Genomic DNA, 12,694 nt, shown 5'->3' with positions numbered 1-12,694 from the left:
CCATGGGTCTGGGGGGCGGAACCATCGGCGCAGGGCGGTGCTGTCGGGACGGCTGGTTTCCCCCTGGGCTGGGAGCCGGCGGTGACCGGTGGAGTGAGATGCAAAGGCACTAGGATCTTTGGTGAGATGTGGTGAAAGTTCTCGGGAGGCGGAGGGGAACGGTGTCTGAGGGAGGGAGGGAGGGCGGGAGGCCGCTGCGGGCAGGGGCGCTCCCCACCACCGCCATTCAATATGATCATGGCTGATCACCCTAGTTCCTGGTTTTCCCCATAGCCTTTGATTCCGTTAGCCCTAAGACAAGAGCTAAATCTAACTCTCTCTTGAAAGTTAGATTTTCTATCGCGATCGCGACTACACTGGTTGAAGACGCAGATGCAGGAGGATGCATAAAGCGCCGGGCAGCGTCTGTAGTGGGGGGACGGTCGGGCTGCACAGGCCATTCGGCCCCAGTCGTTCACGACGACCAAGATGCCCCATCTACACAACCACCTGCCCATGTTTGACCCATATCCTCCGCAACTTCCTGGTTCATCCTTCCCTTTCCACCCAAACCACCCCCTCCCAGGTACTTTCCCTTGCAACCACAGGAGATGCAACACCTGTCCCTTTACAGTAAAGTTTACTCCCCCCCCCCCTCGACTCTTTCCAGGGACCCCGACATTCCTTTCAGGTGAGGCAGAGGTTCACTTGCACCTCCTCAAACCTCATCTACTGTATCCGTTGTTCTGGGTGTAGACTATATATTGGCAAGTCCAAACGCCGAACAAGCTCGGGGATCGAGTCTCAGCCGACATGATCTCCCAGTTGCTAAACACTAACTCACCCTCCCATTCCCACACTGACCTTACACAAAATTGCTGGAGGAACTCAGCGGGTGCAGCAGCATCTATGGAGCGAAGGAAATAGGCGACGTTTCGGGCCGAAACACGACTGGCTATCCACAAAAAGACCATCGGTACCGACTGGCTATCCACAAAAAAAAATTTGAACACCCACACTGACCTTTCTGTCCTCAGCCTCCTCCACTGTCAGAGTGAGGCCCAATGCAAATTGGAAGAACAGCACCTTCATATACTTGAAACGTTACCTATTCCTTTTATCTGGAGATGCTGGCTGACCTGCTCAGTTACTCCAGCTTTTTGTGTTTGTGTTTGGTTTAACCAGCATCTGCAATTCCTCCTTACACATTCCCTCTAAACTTTACGGTCCATGTACCTGTTTTATACCTGGAATTTGCTTCCCATCAGTAGTTCTTTGCTTTGTTCTGTGATAATTGTCCCGGTGAATAACACCATCAGTCTGAAGAAGGGTCTCGACTCGAAACGTCACCTATTCCTTTTCCCCTGTAGAAAATCTGTTGTTTACAGCGTCATTATCAGTTCCTTTTGTTTGGACAGGATTGACGTTAGGGTAATGAAATTAAAATAAATCTGGAAAACATAGATGTCAGTCATTCCCTTCATGAAATAAACGTTGAATAGTTACAACATCATTTTCTGGTCAGGATGAAAAGGGCTTCTCTTACAGTTTTCCAGTTCACAACCCAATACTTTATTTTAAATGCTAAATATGTTTCTGGTTCCAGCATCTTTTCAGGAAGTGAGTTCCAGACCTGTGACATCTTGTGCTTGGGAAAACAATTTTCTCATCTTCCTTCTACCACTTACTTTAAATTTACATTTCTCTCCTTCACTCCTAGCTTTTGGTTCCTCTGCCAAAATTGGGTCCGTCCTATTCAGTCTGTCTTGGCCAATTGTATAAATCTCTATTGTCTCCCTTCAGCCTGAACTGGTACAAAGAAAAAACCTTTAGCGTATCCAGTCTTTCCTCGCAGCTACAAATTTCCAGTCCTGGAGACATCATTGCAAATATCCCCTTGACTCTTGTTGTCCAATCGTATCTTTCCTGTAACGTTATGACTGGAATTACACACCGTACTTAGGCTAGGATTGGATCTAATCTACAGGAAAAATAGATATCTACAAAAGAGGTGTATAATTTTTGTGGAATTAATGAATGAAAGGGTTCTTTTCTTTGCATTCACAGAAGTATTTAAATATCTTTGTCCTTTCCCCCAGCTGTAGCATGTGTGCAGAATACTTATATTCCATCACAGTTTAGCCCCAAAGGTCTTTCTACCAAAAAAAAACATCTAGCTATGTTACTTTCACTCTTAGGTAAAAATTGAATACTTTCCATTACTTCTTGGTACTGTAAGGTCCCAACATAAACCAAGCAATTTCATGGGAAATAATTAATTTATTCTATAATTAAAGAACCTTGCCCAATAACAATATTGAGATTTTCTGTACCGACCATTTGAACTAATTTTGTTGATTTAGGCATGATTTTGTTTTGTGGATCATCATCAGTCTTTGCTGCTTTGGAAGAAGATGATGTTGGCACAGGAGCTGGAACTATTTCCGGGATGCACTGTGACACTTCTGCTGTTTAAAGATGTTAAAAATGCTGCCGAGCTTCGAAAAAAAGCTGTGGAAGGATCCATAGATGGGGCCTTAATAAATGCATCAATGGTGAGAATCTGACTAGTTTTCACTGTGATTTTGTGGTGATATGATCTTGGGTCAAACGTGCACATAATCATAAACTTTATTTTACAGATAGTTGACCCATTTCAGATGCTCGTGGCAGCTAACAAAGCAGTTCATTTATACAAATTGGCCAAAATGAAGACTCGGAGTCTTTATTCTGAGATAATATTTAATCTTTCTCCAACGAATAATGTAAGATTTGACTTTGGTGTTCTTAACTGTCAAATATATTTATGCTGCTTTGCAGATTAATGCTTACATGCACCTGAATATTGTGTTTCCATGACTTAAGGGCCTGTCCCACTTTCACGACCAAATTCACGACCTCTGCCGAGTTTGCCCTTGACTCGTACTCGCAGCATGGTCGTCACGAGGTCGTTGGTAGGTTGTGATGCTAGTCGTAGGCACTCGTGGCATCAAGTAGGTCGGGGCGTTTTTTCTACATGATGAAAAATGGCCACGAGTAAAAAAGGTCGTGAATTAGGTTGTGAAAGTGGGACAGGCCCTTTACAACAATAAACATCACCATTTATCTTCGGGATGAAAATTTCACTTGCCAGTAACTGTATGTCAGTGTAGTTTGAATTTAATAATATTTATTTCTTTGCTCCAGAATAAACGATAAAATGTTGGGAATTTCTGACTACTTTCCTTCTCCATGTTCTTGCTTGTGGTTCTGTTAATCAAACCTACCATCTTTAAATGTTCAAAACGACACAAAGTGCTGGGGTAACTCAGCAGGTCAGGCATCATCTCTGGAGAACATACAGTAGATACAGTGCATTCAGTAAGTATTTGGACCCCTTCACTTTTTCCACATTTTGTTATGTCACAGCCTTATTTTAAAATGGATTACATTCATTTTTGTTTATCACCCATGTACACACAATGCCCCATAATGAAAAAGCAAAAACAGGTGTTTAGAAATTTTTGTAAAGTAGTTAAAAATAAATAACTGAAATATTACATTTACATAAGTATTCAGACCCTTCACTCAGTACTTTGTTGAGGCACCTTTGGCAGCGATTACAGCCTCAAGTCTTTTTGGGTATAATGCTACAAGCTTGGCACATCATTATTTGTGTAATTTCTCCCATTCTTCTCTGCAGATCTTCTCAAGCTCTGTCAGGTTGGATGGGGAGCGTCGATGCACAGCTATTTTCAGGTCCCACCAGAGATGTTCTATCGGGTTCAAGTCCGGGTTCTGGCTGGGCCACTCAAGGACATTCACAGACTTGTCATGAAGCCACTACTGTGTTGTATTGGCTGTTGGAAGGAGAACCTCTTCCCCAGTCTGAGGTCCTGAATGCTCAGGAGCAGGTTTTTATCAAGGATCTCTCTGTACTTTGCTCCGTTCATCTTTCCCTCGATCGTGACTAGTCTCCCAGTCCCTGCCGCTGAAAAACATCCCCACAGCATGATGCTGCCACCACCATGCTTCACCGTAGGTACAGTTTTGGCCAGGTGATGAGCGGTGCCTGGTTTCCTCCAGACGTGACATTTGGCATTCAGGCCAAAGTGTTCAATCTTGGTTTCATCTGACCAGAGAATCTTGTTTAGGAGCCTTTTGGCAAACTCCAAGCGAGCTGTCATGTGCCTTTTACTGAGGAGTGGCTTCCATCTGGCCACTCTACCATAAAGGCCTGATTGGTGGAGTGTTGCAGATATAGTTGTCCTTCTGGAATTTTCTCCCATCTCCACAGAGGAACTCTGGAGCTTTGTCAGAGTGACCATCGGGTTCTTGGTCACCTCCCTGACCACGGCCCTTTTCTCTCGATTGATCAGTTTGGCCGGGTGGCTAGCTCTAAGAAGAGACGTGGCGGTTTCAATGTTCTTCCATTTAAGTATGACGGAGGCCACTGTGCTCTTCGGGACCTGCAATGCTGCCAAAATTGTTTTATACCCTTCCCCAGATCTGTGTCTCGACACAATCCTGTCTCGGACGTCTCCGGACAATTCCTTCGTCTTCATCGCTTGGTTTTTGTTCTAACATGCACTGTCAACTGCGGGACCTTATATAGACAGGTGCGTGCCTTTCCAAATCATGTACAATCAATTTAATTTACCACTTGTGGACTCCAATCCACTTGTAGAAACATCTCAAGGATAAACAATGGAAACAGGATGCACCGAAGCTCAATTCTGAGTGTCACAGCAAAGGGTCTGAATACTTATCTAAATGTGAAATTTCAGTTATTTATTTTTAATTACTTTGTAAATATTTCTAAACACCTGTTTTTGCTTTTATATTATGAGGTATTGTGTGTAGATTGATGATAAAGCAAATGAATTTAATCCATTTTAGAATAAGGCTGTAACGTAACAAAATGTGGAAAAAGTGAAGGGGTCTGAATACTTTCTGAATGCACTGTAGGTGATGTTTCTGGTTGATTCCCTTCTTCAGACAGATTGTGGAGGGGGGAGGAGAGAAGAAAGCCGAGTTGCTCCAGAACTTTGTGTCCTTTTGTGTATTAACCAGTTTCTGCAGTTCTTTGTTTTTACATCTCTAAATGTTTCCACCCTGTCAACAACTGAGGCTGGAGCCACACAGACAAAATTATCTCCAGCATAACATTAAGTTGTTCGATAATTGTGTTAAGAATGAAGTTGATTTGTTCATTCGACCATCAAATCTTCTATTTTGTTGTTCCTTTTACATTTGCTTTGTTTTAAAGCATAAATCTTAAACTGTAAAGAAATGCCAATTTGTTACAGTCTTATTTTTCTTAAGATTTCAGATGCCTTCAGAAAATTTGGTATTTCAGATGGCGACTCCTCTGTCCTCATCGTTCTGGTGGATGATGGAGAGAAAAAATCAAAGTTGGAAGATATCATCAGTCAAGTAAAAGGACAACAGATCTCTGTTCAAGATATCTCAACAAAAGCAGATGTGGCCAAAATTAAAAAGGTTTGTTTAAAAAAATAAGAATTGCAGGAAGTTTGACTAAAATATTGGGCTGTTGTGATAGTGTTTGTAGAAGTTTTTAACTTAAAAAAGAAATGCTGCAAGGATAACATTCCATTGAGTTGCAAATCGCCTGGACAGTCTTATTAAAAAGGAATAATTTACATATTTCAGTTGAATTTATTTCCTGCTGCACATATTGAAAATGAATGGAAATCAATGTCTCAAGAATAAAACTAGCTGACCAAAACAAATTGATGACATGAATTGATCTTTCCAAACTTTACAGATTTTGGACATAACATTTGAGGATAACTAAGCTGCTGGTCTCCTTTACACCTCTCCTAGATAAATACTTCTTGTCCTGTTACCACTCATTCTCTCTGCACTCTCATCGCTTGTGTCATTTAATCCCTGCTTTACTCCACCCTATCCAGATATTTATTGCTCTCTCTTCCTCTATCCTTCCTAAGTGTTTTAAAACATATTAAGGACAAGGTTTTATAGCAGTTTGAGGTGGATCTTAAGCTTTTCCCCCCCACAAATACCAGCGAGGTGTGCTTTACCACTAATGCATATGAATCTTGCTGTGTGATATTAGAGTATTCGGAAGACGTAAGAATACAAATTGTAACTGCTCTAATTCCACAATTAATTAGTGGCACATGCCAGGAATTTCTGTTTTTATTTTGGATTTCCAGCATCAGCATAATTTTGCTTTCATTGCAGAAGGTGCAAGCCATGGGTTGTGCAAATGTTATTATGATATGCGTGCAGTATCAAAATATATTGAAAGTTTAATTATTGATGCCAGGCTGTGGCAACATATGAGGATGCTCTTAGTCTTAGTTTGCCTGCTTTGCTGTATTAACCTGCACTCACAATCCTTCATAGACAGAAAATGTATAATCTCAGCTGTATTGCTGTGAAAACTGCAGAGGCCAGTTTGTTTGATGGGGATGGGTAAATCACTTCAGATCATATGTAGCTTTGAAGCAATGTTTTTCTCTCAACTTGGAATTGTCTAAGACACAGAAAAATAACTGGAAAATGTTAAGAACTTTGCCTGTGCTCAAATTGTAATCATTTCCCTCCCACAGGTTTACAAAGTAACTCCTGCTGAAGAAAACGTTGGCGATTTATTGGATGCAATCATTTGTCGGATGAGTGCGAAAGATATTCTTTGACAGGGAAAGCCAGGTTGCTTTAGAGGATTCTTCACAAATATCCTCCTGAAGTAGAGAAAAGTTGTGTTGTATAATATTAATATTTTTTATTGTAGATTGATACTGCATCACGTTTGAGTTTAAATTCATATGTGAAAATAAATTTATAGTTGAAAATTAATACGTAAATCCAGTAACTACATGAGTAATATTGCAATAAAGACCTAAGATTACCGAAGCTGTGTAATTATAAAAAGCACTATTGAACTCAGTACAGCCACTTCAAAGTTATTCCAAAACCTATCCCCACCAACCATAAGGAAAATGATGACATTATATCCATAGATGCTGCCTCACCGGCTGAGTTTCTCCAGCATTTTTCGTCTACTTGCAATTTTTCCAGCATCTGCAGTTCCTTCTTAAACATTATAACACCATTACCTTTGTCCCTCTCACCATTCTTACTTGAATTTCTATCACACATCAAATTCTGGATCTCTCTATCTAACTATACCGCGGGGATGATTATGAATGATCTGATTCGTTACCAATTCCCCAAAAATCAATGAAAACATTTTGCTAGCTGCCTGCAGTCAGCCGATTCTTTTACATTTACTGCCATTATTTTTAAAGTACAAATTAATCATTGCTTGTACTGTAGGCCTTCTACAAAAATGAAGCTTTCGTATATGATATGTTTATTCCATCATATTTGTGTACCAATTCTGTTCTTTATCACTTTACCTTTTTGGGCATTCAAAGCTACTATTTGGCTGCCTTTACACATTTAGCCATTTAAATTTTAGCAATTCTTAGTTGATCTCAGCTCACTATTACCAGTCGTTCTCTTGACCTTGAGGCACAAGGAATTGCAAGATGCTAGGATCTTGAGCAAAACAAAAAACGCTGTGGGAATTCAGCGGGTCAAGCAACCTCTGGGAATGGATATTTCTGGTCAGGGCCCTTCTCCAGACCAGAAACATTGCCTGCCTTTTCCCTCCATACATAACGGAATGATTAACCTACCAACCAAAAGACCAAGAGATTCCACCTTCCATTTGTATGCAAGAGAGCAGCCACTCTGGTGAGTGGGTGGTTGTAAAGTGGTTGACTCAACAATCAGCCAGTCACCCCAGCAGATTCTGGTAGATGGGACTGTTGCATTACATTGTTTCTGCAGAAGGTGGTGCTATTGTCTACATTTCAGATTTGCTTGCGGTAATTTTTTTTGCACACTAATTTTAAAATCAAACCTCTCAGACATAGTTCCAAACTCTGCTTATCATACTATCATTGAAACCTATACAATACAATACCGTTTATTTGTCGTTTGAACCTCACATGAAGATCAAACGAAATTTGGTTTCTGCAGTCATACAAGAAAAGAACCAAGACACACACCAACACAATTTACACAAACATCCATCACAGTGAATCTTCTCCTCACTGTGATGGAAGGCAAAGTCTTGTCTCTCCCCTGCTCTCCCAAAGTCAAAGCCCCCGGCGGGCGCTAGCAAGTCCCACGGCGACGTAAAGCCACGCCGGGCGATGTAAGGCCCTGCTCCGGGTCCCGATGTTGGAGCCCCCGGCGGGCGCTAGCAAGTCCGCGGCCATTTAAAGCCGCGCCGGGCGATGTAAGGCCCCGCTCCAGGTCACTTTCAACCCCGCAATTCGAGCGGGAGAAGTTGCCGGTGCCCCGCAAAGCAGTCTCCCACCGGGGACCCGCGAGCTCCCGGTGTCACCATCCACCGGAGTCGGGTTGCAGCAGCGCGCCACCACAGCTCTACACGCTCCGAAGGTGGCCAGCTCTACGATGGTAGGTCCGCAGCTCCGCAGGCTCTGTGACTTGAGCTGTCGTTCCGGTTGGAGGCCGCTCCACGGTGCTAGGCCCCAACGGCAATGGAGACCCGACAGGGAAAGGTCGGGTCCCCGTACAGGGAAGAGATCTAAAAGTTTCCCCGCCCCCCACACATACACAGTCAAAAACCCACCACAAACTATACACTCAACAGGACAATAAAATAAAAAAAGACAGACAGACTGCAGAGGCTGCTGCAACGTCGGTCGCGCCGCCAACCCTATACATTTGTCTGCAAATTGCCCCCTGCCTGTCTCTCTCTGACTATGATCCTCGTGGCCACAGGGCTCAGATAAAACCCCACTTCACTCCTGGTTCTATATCTTCCCTCCATTCCTGAATCCGTCTCCTGATGTCATTTTCTGCACCTGACCACTGTTGCAAAGGATGAAATTGACAGGGAGTGAGTGCGGATGATACAGGAGGTGAAAATGCAGTGTCGACTGGAGTTCCAGACTTCTGCAATGAGCTGGACGTTGCCCTGTGTTCTCGAAGCAACTCAGAAATATCAACAAGCCTACTGAAATAATTTCCCAGGATAACGTGTGTGCGAAGCATCATTGCAGTAGAACAGGTAGACTCAAAGTACACTTGATATTAGGTCTCAGATATTCTTTACATGAAGCTAGAGATTAGTGAAAAATTGAAGAGGATTTCAATTGTGGACATCAGTAATGGTTTCTCCAACTGCATGGGGCTGAGGGGAGTATGTATACCTTGGATAAAAATGTAGTTGACATGATTAGTATGTCTGTGTACGCCACTAACATTGGTGGTATTGTGGACAATGACGATGGGTATCTACAATTACAATGGGATCTTGATTAACTGGGCCAACGGGCCAAGGAATTGCAGATGGGGTTTAATTCAGATACAGTAACTGTGAGGTGTTGCATTTTTGTAGGATAAATCAAGGCATGACTTACACAGTTAATACGGGGCCCTGGGGAGTGTTGTACTGTGGAAGAGAGAAACCTGGTAGTGTTGGTACATTATTCCATGAACGTGGTAAAGATGGCATTTGGCATGCTTATCTTCAATAGTCAGGATATTGAAAATAGGAGTTGGGATGTCATGTTACAGCTATACAAGATATTGGTAAGGCCACATTTGAAGCATTGTATATAGATCTGATTGTCCTGCTATAGGAAGAATGTAATTAAACTGGAAAGATTGCAGAAAAACTATGAGAATCTTACTGGAACTGGAGAGTTTGAGTTATAAGTAGAGGTTGGATTGGGATAGGAATATAGAAGGGCGAGGATGATATTGTGGAGACATATACAATCATGAGGGACATAGATAAGTTGAATGCCACAGTCTTTTCTCCAGGGTAGGGGAGGCAGAAACTAGAGGGCATGGTATTATGGTCAAATGGAAAAAAGATACAAAGGAGACCTGAGGGACAAACCTTTCACATAGAATCTGGCACAGATTCTTGATTAGTACGGGTGTCAGAGGTTATGGGGAAAAGGCAGGAGAATGGGGTTAGAAGGGAGAGGTTGATCAGCCATGATTGAATGGCTGAGTAGACCTGATGGGTCAGATGGCCTAATTCTGCTCCTATCACTTATGACCTTATGACATATATATGGAACGTGCTGCCAGACGAAATGATAGGGGAGGGAACAATTACATGTAAAAGACATGTGGAAAAGTACAGGGAAACAATTGGAGGGATGTGGACTAGGGTCAGGCAAGTGGGACCAGCTTCATTAGGCAACATGGACAAGTTGGGCTGAGGGAACTGTTTCTGTGCTGACTCCATGACTCGATCCAGCCTGACACAGAATTTCATTTAGTGCAGCCCAATTTTGCAAATAGAATTTGTTTAACCCTGTGCAGCTAGGCTCATTGCACTTTCGGGCAAGGCTCTGGACCCCTCTTATCCTGTTTTCATCAATATGGTGAGCATGTGTCTGATTACACTTTTCATTAAGACATTACTAATTTCTATATATATCAACTGGATATTAAATTATTTCATAAAATGGTTGCCTTTAGCAACTTTAGGCTTTCCAGGCACATTTGTTTGACCTTTTAAGTGCATTTCCTTATTTCCATCTGATTGAATCTTCAATGCTCAGTTTTCACAGTAGATGTCACTGTTGCATGCTTATCAAATACAGAATATTCACATCAACATCTTCAGTCTGGGCAGTATTGTGGAGCCAATGTTAATATTTTATACAGCAGAGGAATAGATCAGATAGATGCAGATTCTCTTGGCCAGAGTAGGTGAATCAAAGACCAGCGGACATAGGTTTAAGGTAAAGGGGAAAAGATTTAATAAAGGGTGGTGGATGCATGGAACAAGCTGCCAGAGGAGGTGTTTGAGGCAGGACCTATCCCAACATTTAAGAAACAGTTAGTCAGGCACATGGATAGGACAGGTTTGGAGGGATATGGACCAATTGCTGACAGGTGGGACTAGTGTAGTGTAGCTGGGACATGTTGGTCTGTGTGGGCAAGTTGGGCCGAAGGGCCTGTTTCCACACTGTATCACTATGGCTCTATGATTCAGAGGCACATTTTATTTATATTTTGAAGTGAATTCTATCAACAAATTTGTGATTTGGTAATGATCTGGAGACCATAATCTTGTCCTTACTATCAATGACCGACAAACCTTGAACTTATTCAATGTGTTTAGCTCATTGGGAACCAACAGTTCTCAGCAGGCTTGATCCATCATGGTCAAGCCTTGAGTGTAATGGGATTGACTAAAGAAGTGAGAGATGGGGTGGGGATGGACGCAGATCAAACCCCATCCACAATACAGCAAATGATCACATAATCAACACACATCACCCCTACTATATTGGGCAAAGTGAATGCTGTCGGGAGACACAAAATGATGGAGAAACACAGCGGGTCAAGCAGCATCTCTGGCCAAGAAAGCACACCAGTAATATGAAGGCTTAGGAAGTTCGGCATGTCCCCAGTAACCCTCATCAACTTCCGCAGATGCGCTGTGGAATGTATTTTATCAGGATGCACCACAGCATGGTTTGCTGTGAAGGTCCTGCTTTGGTTTGATTTCTCACAATGCAACCTCGCACTTATCTACATTAAATTCCACTTGCCCAGCTGATTAAAATCCTGCTGTACTTTTGGAAACCATCTTCACCAACTACGATACTACCTACTACAGCGTCATCTGCAAACTTAATAATCATGACCTTGCACATTCTCATCCAAAAATGTGATATAAACCAGAAATACAAGTTCACAATTTTACAAGTTATAGTAGAATTGGGTCATTTGGCCCATCAAGTCCACTCCGCCATTCAATCATGGCTGATCTCCTCCTAATCCCATTTTCCTGCCATCTCCCCATAACTCCTAACATCCGATCTAATCAAGAAAACAGCAAGGGGCCAAGCACCGATCCCTGAGGCACACCACTCGTCAACGGCCTCCAGTCCAAAAAAACAATCTTTTACCACCTCTGCTCCCTTCCATGAAGCCAATTCTGAATCCCTGGATCCTCTGCGATTTAACCTTCCAGAACAACCTACCATGCAGAACCTTGCTGAAGTCCTTGGAGACAATGTCTACGGCAGTGCTTCCACACCTCAAAAATTGTTTCCTTAAATAGAATCCCAAATTTCCTGGAATTTGATGGTATTTCCTGAAATTTTCAAAAATGCTTCCTGCGTGCTATTTGTTGGTTTTTTTTTGCGGGCACACGTTAACAACAGAAAGACAAACAAAGCAAAACAGATCTATGTAACTACACCATATCTGCCTGCTTCTGTTACTCACTTGTACAATGTTATGCAAGGCAGCTTTCGTTGCCTCCAAAAGCTCTCGTTGTCTGTTTTTTCAACCTGCTCTCATGTGTCTCAGTCTCTGCTCTCCCTCCCTCCCTCCCTCTTGCTCCCTACCTCCCCTTTCCCTCCCTCCCTCCCTCTCTTTGTCCCTCCCTCCCTCTCCCTCTCTCTCTCCCCTTTCCCTTTTTCTCTCCCTCCCTCCCTCCCTTATTCCCTCCCTCCCTCCCTCCCTCTCTCGATCCCCCCTCTCACTCCCTCTATCGCTCCCCCTCCCTCTCTCTCCCTCTTTCCTTCTCCATCTCTCCCTACCTTCTTCTCCCTCTCTTCACCCCCCCCTCTCCCTCCTCTCCCTCGCTTATTCCCTCCCTCCCTCTCTCCCTCCCTCCTTCTCCCTCTCACCACCCCTCCCTCTCTCCCTCTCCCTCCTCTCCCTCTCT

The 12,694-nt window shown here is 43.0% G+C and overlaps 1 protein-coding gene across 1 annotated transcript; it reads left to right on the top strand.

Moving 5' to 3' along the window:
- The first annotated feature begins 4 nt into the window (after positions 1-4).
- Positions 5-6,861, top strand: tprkb (TP53RK binding protein). Its single transcript, XM_033039606.1, has 5 exons — positions 5-121; positions 2,343-2,534; positions 2,622-2,744; positions 5,284-5,460; positions 6,558-6,861. Exons 2-5 carry the CDS (start codon positions 2,394-2,396, stop codon positions 6,642-6,644), a joined length of 528 nt encoding a protein of 175 aa, XP_032895497.1. The 5' UTR covers positions 5-121; positions 2,343-2,393; the 3' UTR covers positions 6,645-6,861.
- Positions 6,862-12,694: the final 5,833 nt, after the last annotated feature.

The sequence above is a fragment of the Amblyraja radiata genome, chromosome 21, assembly GCF_010909765.2.
Source record: "Amblyraja radiata isolate CabotCenter1 chromosome 21, sAmbRad1.1.pri, whole genome shotgun sequence".
NCBI lineage: Eukaryota > Metazoa > Chordata > Chondrichthyes > Rajiformes > Rajidae > Amblyraja > Amblyraja radiata.
Note: the sequence above shows the minus strand (reverse complement) of the source record. Positions and strands in the feature narration are given on the sequence as shown.